The sequence below is a fragment of the Mustela nigripes genome, chromosome 11 (genome assembly GCF_022355385.1).
Source record: "Mustela nigripes isolate SB6536 chromosome 11, MUSNIG.SB6536, whole genome shotgun sequence".
Lineage (NCBI taxonomy): Eukaryota > Metazoa > Chordata > Mammalia > Carnivora > Mustelidae > Mustela > Mustela nigripes.
Window position 1 is genome coordinate 26,996,947 of NC_081567.1, and position 12,832 is coordinate 27,009,778.

Here is a 12,832-nt window from a genome sequence, read left to right on the forward strand (position 1 = left end):
TCCCGTGTCTTTCAGAGGGGAGTCCGGAGCTGGGAAAACAGAAAACACCAAGAAAGTCATCCAGTACCTGGCCGTGGTGGCCTCCTCCCACAAGGGCAAGAAGGACACAAGCATCACGGTGAGTGCAGCCCCTGTTCAGTGGCCGAGCCCTAGCGCACAGGTCTCGGCTCCATGGAAAGACCCGGGTCCGTGTTTAACGGGTCCCTTGCCCAGCAACTCACAGGAGGGGTCTTTTTCCAGCTGGGTGGGTCCTTTGACTCTGGCCGATTCCTCACCTCAGCCCCGATCAGCCTCCTGAGGGGTCCTGTTTCATGACTCGGGACAAGCCCTCTCCTGCCACCGTGAGGAGATTGCTTCACATCAGGGCCTCTCAGTAGCGGTACCGCTGTCATTCCGGACCAGATAGTTCTCTGCTGTGGGGCTGCCTTAGACATTATAGGACTTTTAGCAGCATCCTGGTCTCTCCCCAACAAGATGCTCGTAGCAGCTCCTCTGCCAAGCTGTGACAGCCCCCCCAAAAAAGTCTACAGGCATCTCCAATTGTACTCTGGGGCACCCAGATTGAGAACCACCCTGTAAATCTCAGTAAACTGCCTAGGACTGAGACGTACCTGTCACTCCTCCACGTGCCCCTCTGACTGGGACCCCAGGGGATGGGAAGAGCAACGTCCCTCAGCTATGGGCTTTGGCTCAGTGCAGTGACTGAGCATCACCCGGATGCATCAGAGGATGGGGTCCAGCGAGGAGTCCGAGCGATGCTGTCCTTCTATTCACCAGACTTCTAGATGGGTGGGGAACAGAGATCGCTGCTAAATAACCATACAGATAAACCCACACTGACACAATCTGAGGACAAGAAGAGCAAGTTTCTAGAATCATCTCTCCTGGGGTCCATTCCTCTCTTCTTTGTCTTCTGTCTCACCCTGCCTCATCTGTCCCTCAGGAGGAGGGGACATGCAGTGGGGCTGCTTGAAGGACTTGTCAGTGCCTTTGTCTGAAGGTTTGGGGCTGGGGAGGTGGCAGCCTGGAGGCCTGAAGACGGCTTGGAGGGGCTTGTTTTCTAGACCTGCTAGATGGTTCTAGAACTGTCACAGAGGCAGCTTGTCTGGGCTGGGCACCCTCTGGAGGGAACCCTTCCAACAAATGCAGGAAATCCAACTTTTCCAAACTGTGTCTGTCACAGTGTGTAGGAACACAAAAGCCTACGGTTAAGTTTACGCGGCCGTTAAACATGGCTTCCCGTTGCCTTCTCTTTCTCTGTAATAGTCAACCCAAGACATAATAATACCTAATAATGACTGACCTCCCCCAAGGGCCTACGATGGGCCGAGCACTTTTTTCTCTGCTTCTGCAAACCTGTCTCCATCAATATCTCACTGATCTTGTTCCAAAGAGCCCACCTTGGCCCCAGGGACCAAAACTTTTGAAATGCCTGAGTGTCTAAGAAACTCTTAAAAGGAACGAGCTCAATGGGAAAGAATCAGAATCAGAGAAAAGTTGCCCTCGCCCCCAGTTACCCTGGGGAGTCCAGGCTGTCTGGGGGAGGCAGCAGTGGGGCGGGGGGGGGATTGCTATCCCGATTCTCCAGCCCCGGACGTGGCGTGTGACTGGAATGACACTGACATTTGTTTTATACTGTATTGTTCAACTACAGCAAGGCCCAGCTCTTGCCTACGTGAGTAACTAAGAGTGTTTTCCTGGTGTGTACGGGGAGGCACGGAGTGTATTTAAATCTGCATGGTCCTTTTGCATCCACTGAGTCCTCTAGGTGATGGTAGAAGGGGCGGGGCCCCGAGTGGTCACAGCCCAAACCAACAGCTCACCAAAGTACCATCTGGTGGGGGTTCCAGCGCCAGCGTGTGGGGTGGGGGGCCCGCGTGCCTGCCGTGGGAGCCCCTTGGAATGCTCCAGGTTGTCCTCCAGCCCGGAATGGAAGTCCCTAGTTCAGAATGAATCCCCTCCCCCTTACCCCCGCAACCCTTCCCACCAACGCATCCATCACCGGGTACCTCAAACTGGACCACCCTAGAGACGTCTGTCCCACCTGGTTGAGTGTTTTAGGACCCCTCTGGCCCTGAAGCTTCCCTGGCTTGATTGTCAGTCGGTTAATGGCACTGCTGTGGCATTCCTCCCCCCTCCCTCCCTCCTCCCTGCCATCATGCCTACGTTTCTCCCCTGAGCCCTGTCCCCTGTGCACCAGTGTGTCCTCGTGCATGCGTGTGCAGTGCGTGTCTGTCTTTGCATGCCAGTTGCTCGACCCAAGGCTCCAGAAGAAGGAGACTTGGCGTTTGCGATGCACTAGCTTCGGTGGCATGGTAAGGCCCCAGCTATGCAACACCCAACGGGGTCCTGCCTGGACCTCTGCAGATGGGAACTCATCTCTAACACAGAGCTTGAGGGGCTGGTGTATGGGTCCCCGTTCTAGAAGAGATCCTCAGAGGTCCTAGCATGTGCTGGGATCACACTCAGTCCATCTGAGTGAGATCCTGGGAGGCCGTGTCATGGATGGATGTCAGAAGGAGAATCAGGATTCTTATTTGAGATCTGCTCCTGTGTGACCCTGGCCAAGTCACTTAACATCTCTGAGCCAGTCTCATCATCCATCCAAGGGATGGTTAGAACCAGATGTCCATGTTTAACACTCTCCTGAGAAGAGAGTCCCATCTACTGGAATACTCTTGATCTTAGCCAAAAAGGCTGAGAAGCGATACTGGAATTACCATTCTAGAAAGGGAACCTTTTTGGGGAGATGTTGGGATCCCAAGTTTGTGTTGACAGAAGTAATCCCTTTGGATTTCTTCCCACCAGGCAAGGAAAGTCCTTTGTCTTCCTTGCAGATTTCCACAGGTCCCAGTTAGGGGGATTCTGCTTATGCCCTGGGGATTTTCACAGAGGTGACACCTTCATTTCATCTTTGGGAGTTACAGAGGAGCAGAGCCTGTGAAGGAAATAAGAAGAAATAAGTAGCAGCTTCATGTCCCCTGGACAGCTACCCGTGATGCCCTCCTGGTGGACAGAGGCACGGGGGAGAGCTGTGCGCTCCTATTCCCTTCTAGAACTGTTCCCAGCTTCTTTTTAGCCCTGCCCTGCTGCCCTGAAGAAAGGGACAGGGAACTCAACAGAGAGAGCGTGGAGGAGACCCCAAGGTCCCAGGACTTCCCAGGGGAGGCCCAGAGGAAGAGCTTGGATGGGGAGGCCATTGAGCCAGTCTGCAGCCATCGTGTTTTGGGGCTAGGCAAAAGCAACTCATCGCTTTCCTGGCATGACTTACCTCGTTGGCCCTTTCCTGCCACAATTAATCACATGACCGCATTTGTGCACAGGAGCTCCCTCAGAGGGGGCTGGGGGGGATGCTGTGTACAGTCTCAGCTGCATTTAACCTGATGAATGGAGCTCAGGCAACCTGCTTTGAAGCTTTGTTCTGCAGTCAGTTAAGAGTATTCCCGGTGGGTTTTGTGCATTCTTTACTTGTCTTCCATAAAAAACTTCAGAAAAGTCCTGAGAGAAGAAAACTTGCAACTTAAAAAACCAAAATCACACTAAAACCATCAGGAGGAGGGCTGTAGTGGTTAGCCTGAAAGACAGCTGCTTGTTAAATGTGAGCAGCAGCAGAACTGCCATGGACAACAGTGCAGGTTGTGCACGGCACAGCTCCAAGGAGCACAATTCATTATGATACAAATGATGTCCTCAACCTTGTGCAGTGGTTGTCAGTGAAATGGCATTTCATAGATGAGCAAGCCCTGGTCAGAAAGTGGCCTTCCTAGGGAACAGATGCCCTAGCTATAAGAGAGCCTGGCCAGTTGCTTCTCTTCTGAAATCCTTGAGTAAATCTGGACCTTAGCATTGGAGTCTCAAACAGGGTAGGAGATAGGCGAGGAAAGGACCTGTAGGTTAAGGGCAGAATTTTGGGACGACCTCTGACTAGAGCAGAGCTGTCATAGCCTGGGTTCCTCTCTCCACTAACTAGATGTGAATACATTTTAGGGTGAGCTGGAGAAGCAGCTTCTGCAAGCAAACCCGATTCTGGAGGCTTTTGGCAATGCCAAAACGGTCAAGAATGACAACTCTTCACGATTTGTAAGTAGCAAAACTCTTGTGGTGTCCTCGCCTGCCTGAGAATGCAGAGCCTGTGTGTGGGGGGAGCCTGGGACAGAACGGGGGGGGGGGGGGGTGAACCCTTGACAGCGCTGTGCTCATATCTTCAGTCCTGTCGTGACCTTACAAGGCTGCAAGGGCTCCTGCTACTCATTCCTTCCTTCCTTCAGATATTCATTGAGCACCTTTGGTATACTAGGCACCTGTAAGGCATTTGACATTTATTCAATAAATATTTACTGAGCACCTAGTAGGTGCTAGACACTTAATACTCATTCATGCATTCAGCCAAACACAAATTGAACACCCACTATGTAGTAGGCACGTACATCCTTTAGTGAGTATTTATTAGGCACCTACTGTGTCTCATCGTTCAAACACTGTTACATGCACCATCTCTTGCTTTTTTGTCGGCTCCGTGGGTTTTTATGAAGCACCTGCAGGAGACCAGACGTGGAGCCAGGCTCACGACTGGCTCAGCAAACGTGAATTGTAGCAAATGATTCAGAAGTGGTTCCAGCCTTCATGAGGCTTGTGGTCTAGTTGGGGAGTTGATGAAGGTATGTGAGGCGGAAAGTGCCACCTTCCCACATACGCTTCCCCAGACTCCAAGAGGCTCCATTTCTCACTGGAGCCTCACGGGGGACGGAGAGCCGTGAAAGTGGGTGATTAATGATTCAAAGACCTGGTTCACCTGTCCCAAAGAGGAGGATTGATTTCCACCTGGATGAACTTGAGCCTGGTAGATCGTATCATGGTGGAACCTGCCTGCTTCTGGGAAGAGGGCAGGGAGGGAGCCCCCCAGCCACAACGCTTGCCACAAAACTGGCTTCCTCCTTACTTGTGGCTTCTCTTGGGAGCACTGTCCCATTGGGCAGGTCACACTACCGCTCTTGGCCTCAGCTTACCCACCTTTAAAATGGGGATAACCATGACCAGCAGAGGGGCATTGTAAGAGCCAAATGAAATTGATTTGCGAGTGTGTTTTATAAGTTCCTCTGTTGCTGCAAGGCTTAAAATCATCCCAGCTCAGCCGATGGTGGTTCCTTCTGACATGTGAGGTTCTGAGTGTTTGCAAGAAACTGTCTGTCCTCTGCCGAGACCCTCAAATGCTGCCTGACCTCTCTCTCTCCACTTGCCTACAGTGCAGGGGTGAGGGGCTGAGGCTGGGGAGCCACCCCCAACCCCGTGAACTGCGTTTTCTTGTTGGCAGGGCAAATTCATCCGCATCAACTTTGACGTCACTGGTTACATCGTGGGAGCCAACATTGAGACATGTATCCTTTGCTGATCCTGGGTCACACGGTCCCTGCTCGGCATCCCACCTCCTGCCCCGAGCCTGAGAGGCCCAGAAAGCTGGATGAGCTGCCCCTCTATCTCTGAGCTCCTGGGTTCCTTCCAGAACAGATCGGCCCTGGGGTTGTAGTCTTTGAACAGCAGGCACTGCAGTGTGGTTGTCGCACAAACGTGAGTCCCAAATAGCCCACATTTGGTTCTGGGGTTGACCTCTCCTTAGCTGAGTGACCTCTGATGAGACAGTTCCACAAATTCCAGAATCCAGCGACTTCTGAAAACCGAAACTCAGCAGATGGTAACAGCTGCTGAGCCCACAAGAGGCTGTCTGTAGTCTCTCTAGTCCCCTTATGAGAACAGTGACAGGAGTATCCATGAGCTCTCTTAAAGACACTGAGGGTGTCCTATGATACGCATACAGAACATCCACATTGGTCTGTCCAAAATCTAGCAAATTCTGAACCACTTCTGGCCCGAGCATTGGGAAAAGAGATTGTGGAACTTCTGGCATTTTGATGATTGTTAACCTCACACCAGGGTGGCGTGTGTTGAGCACTAGCCTGGGCCTTTGGCACATAGTATCTCATTTAATTCTGGCCCAGCTCTGAGAGGTGGAGAAGCGGTCTCTGCAGAGGGACCCAGCCGGGCCCGGAGCTTGTGCTGGAATGCCGCTGAGCAGGCCTTGAGCACTGGTGGAATTGAGCCAGTGGAATTCAGATTTTTCAGATGTAAAGGAACAGCTTCCTGCTTTGGAGGAAGCAGGCCCCACCACCAACCAGCCCAGCCTCTCTGTGCCCGCTATGGGCTGAACCCCCCACGATCTTGGGGCTGATGGCCGGCCCATCCAGGGAAGAGTCTTACAGCCTATTCTCAGACCCCTGCTCACTCTTCTCAGCTGTTCATTTATTATGTTCATGGCGAGTCCCAGACAGAGACCCTCCCTCTGCCCTCAGCTTCTGCCTTTCAGATCTGCAGCTGGCATAGTGCATAGCCTGGCCAGCAGCCCCTGTGCCACCTGGGAGCTTGTAAGAAATGCAGGCCGTGGGCCCTGCCCCAGACCCATAGACTCAGAGCAATAGGGATGGGCCAGCCCCTTGGATTTTTAACAAGCCTTCTAAGGATGCACAGTTGGAAGTGGACTGGGACAGCAGAGGTGACTGTGAGGCTAAAATTTAGGGCTCCAGGAAGGCAAGCACTGCTACCTTTGCAGGGCACAGGTGGGTCTGCCCTAACATCCTGCCACATCGCACTTATGGAAGAAGAAATCCACCTGGTACAACAGCCCAGCCACCTGTGCGCCCTCCCCCACAATCTGGGACCCCTGCGGTCTCCGTGGCACACCGAAGTGGAATGGCTTCTCTCCTTTAATGAGTTAGGGGTGGGTTTGCATTCTTTTTGCGTGCTCTTGGAAAATGACTTCCTTCCCTGACCCTCGGCGTCCCTATTGTGTTTACTTCCTTGGATAGTTTGTAAGGCTTAAGGGAGATCTCCTCTCCTGCTGTTGGTGAGACAGAGATGGGAGAGGAAAGATAGGTTCTGGCAAGGGGAACACCTGTGATACCCCCAGAATCCCTAACTCCTCCCCCAAACCAGATCTGCTGGAGAAGTCGCGGGCGATTCGCCAAGCCAGAGACGAGAGGACGTTCCACATCTTTTATTACCTGATTGCTGGAGCCAAGGACAAGATGAAAAGTAAGTGACCTGTGAGAATGCATCACTGGGGGTGGGGTGGGTGATGGGGTTCAACCACCCCATTCATCACGACCCAGGGTTAATAGATTGGCTATTAAACCAGAGCCTCGGATGCTGTCCAGGGAATAAGTAACTTGGGGTGGCAGGAGTGTAATTCCTCATCTCCTTTTGGTGAGCTGAAAGCTAGCCTTGGCCACCTGCTAAGCCACATTCCCTAACACAGGGTTGCATCTAGCAGATCGAAGCGAGGCCTTTATCTCAGCTGCCCCCAAACACCTGCCTTTAGGAACAAAGCTGCCTGAATAATTAGATCCATATTTATCCATCCACTTATGAAACTTTATCACATATTAATATGCATGAATTTTAAAAATCAATTACTGTCAAAAGGTTTATAATAAAAACACCATTCCCTGTTCACCCTTTTTCTAATTCCTACCTTACCCTATAGTACTCCTTTTCTCTCTTTTAGCTGTTCCTTCTGTACTTACCACTATCTCTCTATTTAACAGCTTAATATAGATGATCTATAACATAGGCTTGTATATACTGTATGTCATATATAGGCTGTTATATGTTCTGAAACTCCAGTAATTTACTCTGAAAAGAATATATAAATCACATAGCTGAAAGGAGGAATATATACATATTATAGTCTAAATTCTAGTAATAATTTTAAGATTAACATTTTATGAGAGCAATACAAACTTTGCTTCCCATCATTTTGGGGGCCCAGGGTTAGTGATTTTGCTTAAGAAATTTATCCAAGAGATGTGTGCGCTGGTATCAAGGTGATGAGGTGTAGTGCAATGTTATGCCACTAGGGGGAGACCTCATTCACTCTTAAATCCTGACGCTTGGCGGTCTGGAGCTTATAATAGGGTCTGAAGTAGAGTAGTTTTGAATAAAAGGGGGCGATGCTGAACAGATGTTGTACACTGGAAATTAGGTAAGTTATCAGTTACAGTGCGGGACATTATGAGGTGGCCCAGGGAGAAACGTGTCTCTCTCTCCATTCTTTGGAACCAAAATCAATAGTTTGCTTGTTTGGTGATCTGGGTTCCAGGTTTGTGCTCTGTCTCTAGTCTTCCAACAACTGGGCAAGGATAAAGCTAACTCCTAAAATTCCTCGGGGCCATTTTTATTCTTGATGCTAGATCTGGAGAGAGAGGATCAAACATTTGTAAGTTTACCCAGAGTCTGGATAATGAAATCTTGGTCAAGACCCAAATCCTTGTGAATTTAATCAGGCATCATGGCTAACCCAAAGGCTGGAGTTAACTGGTTTCTTGGGTCAGTTTAACCTCAGGCACTTTCCAAGTGACTTGACCCATAAAAGACCTTTGTTCAAAAAGAAAACTATCTCATTGACTTTTCTCCAAAACCACAGTCAAATCCAGCCTCATTAAAGATTGTTCTGGAAGAGGACACTTGTTGAATTGTAGAGTGTGCTAAAAGCAGATAGTACAAGAAAAAGAGAAGCAATTATAAATGGGAGAGGGGATGAACAAGAGCAGAAACAAAATGTAACCATAGAATACCACTTTACAGAGAGCTGTGTTTCCTGTTCCAAACAGGGAGTTGGCAAATGTTGCCACCAAAGGGACTGATGGCAAATATTCTAGGTTTGGGGGACCATATGGGTTCTGTTGCAGCTACTCAAATCTGCCTGCCCCTGTAACATGAAAGCTGCCACAGAAAAGAGACAAGGAAATGGGAGTGGGATCGTTTCTAATGAAACTTTATTTGTAAAAACAACCAGGAGGCACGCCTGGGTGGCTCAGTCGTTAAAGCGTCTGCCTTTGGCTCGGGTCATGATCTCAGGGTCATGGATCAGCCCCACAGCTGGCTCTCTGCTTAGCAGGAAGCCTGCTTCTCCTTCTCCCACTCTCCCCGCTTCTGTTCCCTCCCTCACTGTGTCTCTCTGTCAAAATAAATAAATAAATTAAATAACATCTTTTAAAAAAACCCAATAGACTAGATATGATAAGAGAGCTAAATCTTGGGGCGCCTGGGTGGCTCAGTGGGTTAAAACCTCTGCCTTCCGCTCAGGTCATGATCTCAGGGTCCTGGGATCGAGTCCCGCATTGGGCTCTCTGCTCAGCAGGGAGCCTGCTTCCTCCTCTATCTCTCTACCTGCCTCTCTGCCTACTTGTGATCTGTCTGTCAAATAAATAAATAAATCTTTAAAAAAAAAAAAAAAAAGAGAGCTAAATCTTTATCCACCATTCCAGGTGATGGATTGATAATATCTCATTTTGAAATATCCAGAACTAGGTTATTATAGATGATATCTAAATATAACATTAAAATTTGTATAAACCTATATAATATATGACATATAGTGTATACAAGCCTATGCTATATATAATTTATATTAAGCTGTTAAATAGATAGTGGTAAGTACCAGAAGGAACAGCTAAAAGAAAGAAAAGCAGTACTATAGGGTAACGTAGGAATTGGAAAAAGGGTAAACAGGGAATGGTGTTTTTATTATAAACCTTTTGACAGTAATTGATTTTTAAAATTCATGCATATTAATGATGCGATAAAGTTTTGTTAAGTGGATGGATAAATACGGATCTAATTATTCAGGCAGCTTTGTTCCTAAAGGCAGGGTGTTTGGGGGCAGCTGAAATAAAGGCTTCCCTTCGTCCAGCTAGATGCAACCTTGTATCAGGGGATATGGCTTAACAGGTAGAACTAAGACTAGGTTTCAGCTACCAGGTACCTTGGGGCAGTGCACAACCTGCACCACGTTATGAGGCTGGTGATGGCTGGTGAGGTCTTCTGTGTGACAGGGTAAAAGGAAGGTTTTAAATTGTACAAGTCTCAGGAAAGGGAACAAATTTAGTGATTCTGCTTAAGAAATTTATCCAATTTATGCAGACCCTTCACCAGGTTCCTGCCTCTCATGTTCAAAGTCCATCTTCCTGACCACCATCCTATCTTTGTCTCCTTCTAGATGACTTGCTTTTGGAGGGCTTCAACAACTATACATTCCTCTCCAATGGCTTTGTGCCCATCCCAGCTGCCCAGGATGACGAGATGTTCCAAGAAACCTTGGAGGCCATGGCAATTATGGGCTTCAGTGAGGAGGAGCAGCTGTGTAAGTCTTCATGCCTTGAGACTGGAGGCTGGTGAGGGGACCTAGAGTCATGGCCACCAGAATTAGTTCGAGGTTCTTCTCTGGTTGGAACAGATTTCTGCTTGCTGGATTCTCTCCATATCCTTAAAAAAAAAAAAAAAAAAAAAAAGGAACGAAGGAAAATTAATATTACCTTAAGTGGCTTATTGGTGTTTTAGAAAAGTGGCTTCATATGTTAGACTCTTTCAGTTATAAGCAACCGGAATTGGCATAAGCAAAAAGGGAAATGATCCACTCACAGAGCCGAAAAGTTCAGGGATAGGGGTTTCAGTACAGTGGGTTATGTGGACTCAAAGGATATCTCTAGAACCTGGTCTGTGAGCAGTATTGTCTTTAGGTGGGCTGCCATTTCTTGGCAGCAAAATGGCTGCTGAGGCTCCAGCCCTTACGTCCTTTGGGTTTATGTCCAGCAAAGTAGACTGGATTCCTTGTCTGAGTCCCTGGATGGAGTTCCATTGACTCTTACTGGTTGGCTTAGGTTGATATGCGTATTCCTGAGTTATTCACAATGATCCCAGGAAAGTTCTGAGTGGCTTATGTTATCGTCTCTGTTCCATGCTGGAGCTGGAGCTGGAGAGGACGTTGGCCTTCTTAAGAATATACGGGCCCAGGATGGGTAGGGGTTGGGGGAGTAACTGAGGTGAGGGGCTTACTTGGATTCTTCCTGGAAAGTGCGTTCTGGTCATAGACCCATGTTGATCAATATCACCGACCAATGACCAAGAAACACATTTAATTCTGAGACCAAGAAAGCTCAGAGATCATCTTGGTTTCCACACTGTGCTTTAAGAAATACTTGTCCTGGGGTGCCTGGGTGGCTCAGTGGGTTAAGCCTCTGCCTTCGGCTCAGGTCATGGTCTCGGGGTTCTGGGATGGAGCCCCGCATCAGGCTCTTTGTTTGGTGGGGGGCCTGCTTCCCCCTCTCTGCCTGCTTGTAATCTCTCTCTCTGTGTCAAATAAATAAAGAAAATCTTAAAAAAAAAAAAAAAGAAGAAGAAGAAATACTTGTCCTTCTGGGTTAGACGTGCCCCAGTGTCCAAGGTTAATCTCTTTTGGGAACACTAGGACACGGTTGTGGAAAATTTTTCTTCGTTCCCACGCCCACACCCCTTTGGAGCCCCAGAATCGTGCTAAGGTTGCTGAAATGCAGTCTAGAGGGCAGCTTCCCTCGAGATAACTGGGGGCCCAGAAAAAGCAGACTCCATGGGCCAGTGCACAAATGGGTGGTGTTTGTGGATTTTAGCCAGAGCCCCACAGCAGAATCCGGGGTAACAGCATCCCTTCCTGAATGGCATGGGCTCTCTCAGAAGGATTTATTTTATTTGGGACATGAGTCATTTTTACTTCTAATCTTTGCTTTAAACACACACACACATTAAGTACTGTGTGCCAAGCATTTGCTAATGCCTCTTTAAAAAAACAAAAAGGCACCAAGATGTCCAGTGTTAAATAACAAAAACCAGAAATGTTGATCAGCGAGGATTTATTCAATTATTATTTGGCTTTGAGAAAGAAAACAATTGCTTTCTCTATTGTTTTAGAACCACAGGCACTTGGGGAAATATTTCTAATATATTTAAAGTGAAGACATCAGGAGATAAAGCAAGATGCTAAGTGCTTTATATGCCTTATTTAACATCAGAAGAACCCAGCGATGTGGCCATTGTTTTATCCCCAATCTGCAGATGAGACTACTGAGGCCCAGAGAAGTGAAGAAACTTGCCCAGGGACAAGCAGCGTGTTGCTGGTGGAGCTGGGACTCCCTGTTGTGTCTCAGCGACTCCCAAGCCTCATTGTGTGATTCTCTGTGCTCTGTGTTTGTGTGTGGAAAGGTGGTTTTTGTCCTTGATCTCAGGGTCCTGGGATCAAGTCCCTCATCGGGCTCTCTGCTCAGCGGGGAGCCTGCTTCTTCCTCTCTCTCTCTCTGCCTGCCTAAATTTACTTAAACCCTTTCCAAAATCCGTGTCAGAACCAGGGTATGGAAATCAAGGCTAGAAGGAGCCCAGTGTATTCTAAAATGTGGACTGGTATCCTTATCAGGACCGGTGGAATCCCACTGTGAGAAGTTGATCCTTTTCTCTGTTCCTTTTTAATTCTAACGACTTAAAAGGAAGAGAGCAGCAGCTTGGCACCCATTAGGTCCTCAACCCCTCTCTGGTCCTTGTGCATCTCCCGCTTTCACCACATAGAGCAGCCCCCGGGGCCCAGCATCTTGCTAGAATTTGATTAATATCCCGCCTCCTCCCCTGGAAATTTTTGGTTCTCAGAGCTCACGAGAGGGAACACTGCTGCCACCTAGTGGTTGGAGACCAGGAATGCTTCTAAACATCCTATAGGGATACACGGAACAGCACGAACAGCGCCCCCACCCTCCCCCCACCCCGCGCCTCCTGCAAAGATTTATCTGGTCCCAAACTTCAGCAGTGCCAAGGTTGAGACCTCCTGAAGGACACTCCTTCCCTGGGCCCTGTGAGCACTTCAGCAATCCTTAGCTTAAACTTAGAGTTGAAAAACTATTAGTATTATACTTAGCAGTTGACAAAGCCCCTCTGCCTTAGTTGTTTCCCATCAGGAGAAGCTCTACCCTTCTGGGGAGGAAGG

The 12,832-nt window shown here is 48.6% G+C and overlaps 1 protein-coding gene across 5 annotated transcripts in view; it reads left to right on the top strand.

Moving 5' to 3' along the window:
• MYH11 (myosin heavy chain 11) overlaps positions 1 to 12,832 on the top strand; it is a 110,465-nt gene that overhangs the window by 55,532 nt on the left and 42,101 nt on the right. For 3 of the 5 annotated variants that reach the window (XM_059415254.1, XM_059415256.1, XM_059415253.1), the window contains exons 5-10: positions 16 to 118; positions 1,655 to 1,675; positions 3,988 to 4,080; positions 5,312 to 5,375; positions 6,985 to 7,083; positions 10,049 to 10,192. In XM_059415254.1, coding sequence (XP_059271237.1) covers positions 16 to 118; positions 1,655 to 1,675; positions 3,988 to 4,080; positions 5,312 to 5,375; positions 6,985 to 7,083; positions 10,049 to 10,192 — 524 coding nt within the window. The remainder of the gene's footprint in view (positions 1 to 15; positions 119 to 1,654; positions 1,676 to 3,987; positions 4,081 to 5,311; positions 5,376 to 6,984; positions 7,084 to 10,048; positions 10,193 to 12,832) is intronic. The other 2 variants (XM_059415257.1, XM_059415255.1) reach the window with 1 other exon arrangement.